This window comes from Oncorhynchus kisutch, linkage group LG5 (assembly GCF_002021735.2).
Source record: "Oncorhynchus kisutch isolate 150728-3 linkage group LG5, Okis_V2, whole genome shotgun sequence".
Taxonomy (NCBI): Eukaryota; Metazoa; Chordata; class Actinopteri; order Salmoniformes; family Salmonidae; genus Oncorhynchus; species Oncorhynchus kisutch.
Window position 1 is genome coordinate 66,629,302 of NC_034178.2, and position 7,247 is coordinate 66,636,548.

General features: G+C 42.2%; 1 protein-coding gene across 1 annotated transcript; it reads right to left on the reverse strand.

The window, feature by feature from the left end:
• Positions 1-997: 997 nt before the first annotated feature.
• On the reverse strand, positions 998-4,570 carry snrpb (small nuclear ribonucleoprotein polypeptides B and B1). Its single transcript, XM_020483973.2, has 7 exons — positions 4,418-4,570; positions 3,468-3,619; positions 3,133-3,244; positions 2,679-2,831; positions 1,971-2,100; positions 1,598-1,723; positions 998-1,232 (listed from the first exon to the last, which is right to left on the reverse strand). Exons 1-7 carry the CDS (start codon positions 4,418-4,420, stop codon positions 1,195-1,197), a joined length of 714 nt encoding a protein of 237 aa, XP_020339562.1. The 5' UTR covers positions 4,421-4,570; the 3' UTR covers positions 998-1,194.
• Positions 4,571-7,247: the final 2,677 nt, after the last annotated feature.

Consider the following 7,247-nt stretch of genomic DNA (forward strand, 5'->3'; position numbering starts at 1 on the left):
TGTCTAAACCTGTTGTCATAATGGGGTATTGTGTGCAGATTGATACGTTTTTATAAAGAAAGCAATAAAATGGAGAAAGTCAAGGGGTCTGAATACTTGAGACCTTTGGATTGTTTATGCCATCTACTGGTCATTGAGGCTTTGAAGCCACTGGTCAGTAATACTGGCACACCCCAGTAGGGCCAGTCCTAAGAAATCTACAGTAATTCAATTAAACTGTTACGGATAAAATGACCTGCATCAGTATTTTTGAGGGACATTAGCACTCGTGATAACCATACAATTTAAAGGGCAGTTTAAAGTATTTGAATGCCTAGCTCAACATAAGTATGCATTGTATCTAAAAGAAATGTAGATATACATCTCTACATTCCAAAATATTAAATGGTTAGTGTTAAGATTGCAACATGGTGGCTTCAGTGCCCCCAATATAATTGTTTGGCAATACCAAGTATCCAATGATTCCCAACCAGGGGGTACTAGGCCTATCCACAGGTGGGTACTTAAGACCATAAACTTAATGTTAAAATGCAACCATGGGGGGTACACGGGGCAGATGAACCTTCCAGTTGGTGGTAGGGAACCACTTAATGTGATCATGAAGTGCTCAACCAATACAATACTTCCCAGGCAAAACTAGCTCCCCACCACAGGTGAATGTATTTATGGTTCTGTTTTCAAAAACATGCCCATACTTTTAGACCAATAGTCAACTGCCATTTTCCACCCAAGTAATTGTGGAAAGATCTGTCAGACAACCGTCAGTTAAAATGACACAATACTGCTATTACCCCTCCCTAGCTGTGAACAGCAGTCCATCATACCACTTGGTGGATCAGATTCAGGAAACTGGCCCAATAGTCTGATCCAGCAACAAAGAAATTAGAGACCTGGCCATCTTAATCATTGAGAGCATGGTGGATTGATAAATGCAAGGACAAGCTCTTCATTTATTAAGATCATATTGGTCTGTTCAACAAATCACCCGCAACGCGTATTCGCTTCAGCCAAACACGGCATCAATATTCACTTTAATCTGCATAGCAAGTCAGAGGCCAACATTTTAAAACAAATCGTCCATGACACTTTATTAAAAAAATCAAAACAAAGTTACAAAATTCAAACTATACAGGAGCCTAAAGAGAAGGATTTTGTAGGGATTACACTTAAAAGACAACAGTCCAGTGGGGAGACTCAAGGTCTGGAAGGACGCATTCCTGGGGGTAGTGGGCCTGGAAAGAGAATATTCAAGATTAAACAGTGCCATGGCTTGAATAATGAAGGATTAACTCATTTTAACATCAAGTCTCCAAAGAGAAAACTCAGTCTGAGTTCATGGTTCTGGGCTCAGAGTAATCCTGCTTCAATGAGCTTCATCAGCATCAGGTTCAGCTCTAATGAAAATCATCACCGCAACAGAACCAATGTCTCAAAGGCTGAGTTTACACAGACAGCTTAATTCTGATCTTTTGCCACTAATTGGTCTTTTAACCAAGCATACCTTTTGCCAATAATTAAGAAAAATAACCCAATTCAGCTGACTAAACGCAGACAAACATCAACTTTACTCAGAATCCTGAAAGAAAGTCACCCTCACCTCTCATGCCTGGGTGTGGTGGCCTCATGCCGGGAGGGGGCATGCCCATTGGACCTCCACGGCCAGGGAGCATTCCCATTGGAGGACCCATGGGAGGCCTCATGCCTGGGGGAGGGCCCATCATACCTATAGTGGGAAAAGCATAGATTATGTAAATCCTAGTCATTAAATTAATGTAAGCATAAATACCCACTTCCTAAATACAAATGTTGATCATGCGAAGTTAAGTGAATGTTCTGGGCTCAGAGTAATCCTGCTGATGTAATGTTTCAGCATCAAGTTCAGCTCAAATGATCAATCATCACTGCAACAGAACAAAAGTCTACTTTCCACTGCAAATGAAGCTAGGCAGCAGTTGTGATTGAGTCCTTACCTGGAGGGGGTGCACCGCGGCCCATGGGAGGGGGTCCTCCTCTGCCTGGTGGGTACTGTGTGGGGGCACCAGCGAGGGTGGCACCAGCTGCTGCTGCAGCGACCGTTCCCCTGCCCTGTGGGGTCATTACCTTGGGAGGGGGTCAAGGCACCATATTTAACAAACCAAATTGCTTAGTTCCAAGGCCCCAACTCAGATATCAAACTCTGGAGAAAGATTAATACTGAACTTGTGTAATCAAACTCGTGCAATTATACAAAACTCTACATTATAATCTCCGCTCAGATGCAGCAGAGAAGATTGTGCTGTTTTAAAGCACATGATAATTTCTATGCACTTTACCATGACTTTCAGAAAACAAAACTGATACTGCTAAATATATTGGTTTTGGAATTTTCAGTTTGCCAAGCAGTGTTCTATCCCGAAAACAATATTTGTATAGGTTTGGACATAAGCAAAAACAGTACCCATCCAAGAATTTTAATTACAGAAGAATCTTTGGAAATCCTGCTTCAATGAGATTCAACTCAAATGAAATGCCTCCCCTGAAAAATAACCCAAAGTTTCACCCTTTTAGAACTTCAAAAACTGAAAAGCTGCAAGCTAATCCCCAGTAATCATCCACCATATAGCCATTATCCATATTTTGTTTTCACTGAGATGCAGATGGCATAAGAGAAAACTTGTGACCCGAGACCTTGGCCTTACCTGTTGCGAGGGGCCTCCTACTCCTCTGACCGGCCCAGCGAGGCCTGCGGGTGCCTGGGGCATGGGTGCTCCGGCAGGGACGCCTCTGCCAGCTGCCCTGCCAACTCCTGGGCCTCCTGCCACACCAGCCAGCGGCACACGGGCAATGCCAGTCTGAAAGGGGGGGCAACACTAAGTCAGATAACACACCTATGAATTTCTAAGTACAGTTAAATCGCAGATGATTAAACGGCTCTGGGCTCAGAGTAATCCTGCTTCAATTGGTTTCAGCATCAGGTTCAGCTAAAATGATCATCACTGCCACAGAACAAAGTAACTTGTAAACCTCTCACAATGATCCAAGTAAGCCACCCATCGAGTAGGAAACCCCAATGGCTGATAAAAATGCCTTCATTATGACAGGCACTGAGCATTTACACTACAGAAAACCTACAGGTGGTGCGGAATGGCTTACATCTTTGGGAGGGGGTCCTTCCACTGTCATGGAGACCAGATTCTCTCCTCTGAGCAGCACCAGGCCCAGTACCCTCTTCTCTTCACGCTCAGGCTGTTTAGAATTCTTGGGCCTGTCAAGGGGAGAATATGGATTAAATCAAAATATATTTTTTACCTTTAAGTCTGGAAAGGAATACACAGATTTAACTAAACTCATTTTAAGTCACTATTCATCCAATAGTACACACAAATGTTACTTCCGCCGTTCTAAGCCTACCCTGTTTGAAAGCGGCAGATGTAATGATAGAGATCCAAAAGCAATTACTGATTGTTCGTAACAAAAACATTACTTACTTGATCTTTCTGAACTCGTCGCAGTCACACAAGATGAGGTTCATGTGTTTGTCAAAGGCTTTGAAAGTCCCAATGAAGATACGACCGTCCTGCAGGATGCACCGCATCCTGAAGTCGATGTGTTGCAGCATCTTACTACTCTTTCCAACAGTCTGAAAAAATTAGGCATAAATCAATTCATGCGAAATTTGCAATACTATCAGAATTGACAAACCTCAGAGTAATCCTGCTTCAATTAGTTACAGCATCAGATTCAGCTCAAATGAGCATCACTGACAGAACACAAATTGATCCAAGTTAACCACTGATTAGCAATCATTGCCGTCATGGAATTTAATAAATTCTTAACTTAGATCATGTTCAGACCTGAAGAACAAAAATGAGCCTTGATTGTAGCAACTAGAAAACTAGGTAGGTTCTAGATTTAATATATTAGCCAAGTGCCGCTAGCTACTCCCAAAAAAAGGGACTAGCAGACAGACAAGCGGCACTTTCGCCACGATAAGAGGTAAATTGTCAGGTGGAAACGTCGATAGCAACATACAATCATGATAACATTGGCGGGCTTGGAGCCTAACATGAATGAAGCCATGTATGAGCATGCAGCCAACCAACTAGCGTTAGCTAGCTATGTTACCTAAACAAGTTCTGGTCATGGTCAACTACGGCCAGGGTTTAGTTTTGCATGGACGTGCTGGTCAAAACTGTACTGTATGCAAAAGCACATTACAACAGGAACATACCGTATGCAGTTTGTTTCAAGTGGCGAATGTAGCTAGTTAGCCATTGTAGTCTTATAAGCTAAGAGTGAAACAAAGGCCTACACGCCTACGTTGCACTGACGTTCATCACCGGGACAGAGAACATAAAGTTTCCACCAAATAAAAAAACGAAAATATATCATAAAACACGTAGATCATACTTCAATAGAGTCCAGAAATAAGCCTTACCATGATTGCAGTTCTGATGGCTCCGATGTAAGTCGGATCACGCCAAACAAACTCAAAAAATTGACCCGCGAAGCTCCCAAACTAGGTGCTGCCAGGTCCGTCTTTATCCGCGAGTTAGAGGAAGTGACGACGCACTCGTGTGAACCCGTTAAAAGCGAGAAGCGCTCTTTACACGCCACTTCGAGATAAACTATGTCCGGAAGTAACTTCTTAGTAGCATATGTTAGGAGAATTTCCATAACAGGTTAGGATAATTAAGTTAAATTCAGGAAAAGGTTTACGGTTTGCGAAAATGATCTCCTAACCTGCTACGAAAATCACTTCCGTTCGTAGTTGCTAACGAAGTTACGTGAAAAGTGTGTCCCCGTTAAAACCACCGTGTGTCATTCATTCAGTCACTCAAAATAACGGACCTTGCTATCGTGGATTTAAAATGGTTACGGCAAGGGTGAAGGATAGTGTACAGGTTAGGTAAGCCTTTAGTCAAGGTTAGGGGCTAGGGTAAGAGTAGGGACATCCCAAGGATACCGGATAGCACAAAACTCAAAATAACATCTAATTTATATTTTGGTTTCATAACTCAATTATACACATTTAAAACTGATACTGGTACACATGTATGATAATAATATAATGTACGCTCTGAATGGGTTCTTACGGGAACATAGAAAGTGAAACACAATGATTATTTTTTTGCGCAAGAGTCGCGAGTCACATGGCTTTGACACATTTTATGACTTGAGACTTCATTTGATAGAAAGTAAAATAACTTGACTTGATTTGGAGCCTCAACACTCAGGAAGCGACTTGATACTGATTACTTGTAATTGTCTGCCCAGGTTTTGTCACTCATTTTGTGGCACATAGTCTCAGCGGATTATTTTCCACACAGCCAGGGACAGTAGTGCCCTTGCAAAAAGGAAAATAAAAAAATGATTGGCTAGAGAGACGCAGCCCTCTGATTAGACCAGCAAACTGTCAATCTCCACAGGCCGGGGTGAGCTAGCTCAGTGAGAAAGGTTTGGCGTGTTAGTTGGGTCATGTGGAATCGGTGAGGGTAACTAGAACTGGTCTAGTGATAATTGTTTGTGTTTCTGTTGGGCAGAGGAAGAATGCGCTCGAAGTAAAACGAATGGAGCCAAGAAAAGTGAATTGTTTCGTTCTCAAGAAAAGGGAACCAATGAAAGGAGTGATAACTGGGGTAGTAGTAAATATAAACGTTGACCAGTGTATGTGATGCTCGTCGTTTGATGCGACGCAGACATGGTGGGGAAACAGAAGAGTCATTGCCTGTCTTTTCTTTTGAGTTTTAAAGTTGAGTCTTTGCCTGACAAAGTGAAGTTGGGATATATAAGTTATCCTGTAGTAGCGTATGTGCCGAATACATTAAGCAATTACAGGTGTCAAGTTTATGGGCATGTGGCAGCAGTGTGTAGGAGGGGAGGGTACAAGGTATGAGAAATGCAGAAGGGCATGAGACAAAGGAATGTGTTAATTGTAGAGGTGCCCATGGAGCTGGGGATTAGAAATGTCCCATGTGAGAGAGGCAGGTTGAGGTTTCCAGGGTTAGAGTAGAAGTTGTCATATGCTGAGGCAGTGAAGAAAGTAGAGGAAGATGGGTGGGAAGATGGGAAGTGGTGAGAGTAGTAGAGATATACCAGTACAGAGGGATAGACAAAAAATATATTAAATAAGTTAGAGTAAGATTGGATTTTTAGCATTTATAGCAATGGTTATCAATTATGCTACTGGGATGGAACGGAAGTCTCAGAAAATTGAGGTTGGGGTGGCAGCTGCAGAGAGGTAATTTGGGTGTGCGAGACTTGACAGCAGAAGAGTTACAGGATGTGTCAAGTGGTGATGTCTCATCCTTTCAGGGTGATGGCATGAGGTAGGAATAAATACATTTAATTAGTGGAGTAGGGGGGTGTTAATTTTATTTTATATAATTTTGAAACGAGTGAGTATAGTGTTAGATGGTAGGGTATTTATTTAGTACATTTTTATTTTTCAAGTAGAGTATAAGGGAGTTGTACTCCAGTCTAGTAGGTGGCTGTAATGCAACAAATTGGATGCCAACTGCTGTTAAACCTTATAAAAGAAGAAGGTTTGGTGGGTGGGTTCCCACTGAATGGGAAAAGTAATATTTTCATACATATTCCATTTGGCTACATAACATTTGCGTTTTATATTTATACCATTGCTTATTCAATCTAGTCACTAACATAGGCCTATGCCATTGCACCAAATTCTTGTTTCAAAAACATCTAAACAAAACGCAACATCTAAACGCAACAAGTTGCGTGTCTTGAATGTTGATCAATGACCTGTCAACATCATTTGGTGCACAAAGGAAAGGCTGTCGTACACTTCGATCCAGAAAATCCCAAACATGCTCAATGGGTGACATGTCTGGTGAACAGGCCCGGCACCACGAGGGGGCAAAAGGGTGCAATGCCCCCTTACTTGGAATATTGTGCCCCCTCAGTTTTGTATCCTTATTCTGTACCACAATCTGCCCCCTCCGTCATGTCTAACTGATTTGTTGTGTATGCTTCATTCATGCAACTCCCTTGCATGCATCATACGTACGTCATACACATTTTACCAGTTTGATTGGCCTTCACAGTAGAAGGGCGGGGTAAATTTTACCGTTTAGGTTTACTTTCAAAGTTACATACTATGAAGAAAAAAAAGTTTCACAGCGCAGCTGGATATAATTTCGCTAAGTTTAACAGTTAGGTAGGTAGCTGATAGCATGATGGATATTAGAAAGTGGCTTCGCCAGGGCACAACTGCAGCATCGGATCAAAGTGGCGGGGAGGGGGAG

Coding starts and splice junctions, on each gene's coding strand:
- snrpb (XM_020483973.2), bottom strand. Junction 2,832..3,132: donor AAGGACCCCCTCCCAAAGAT/GTAAGCCATTCC, acceptor CCCCCCTTTCAG/ACTGGCATTGCCCGTGTGCC. Junction 1,233..1,597: donor ACCACACCCAGGCATGAGAG/GTGAGGGTGACT, acceptor TTCTCTTTCCAG/GCCCACTACCCCCAGGAATG.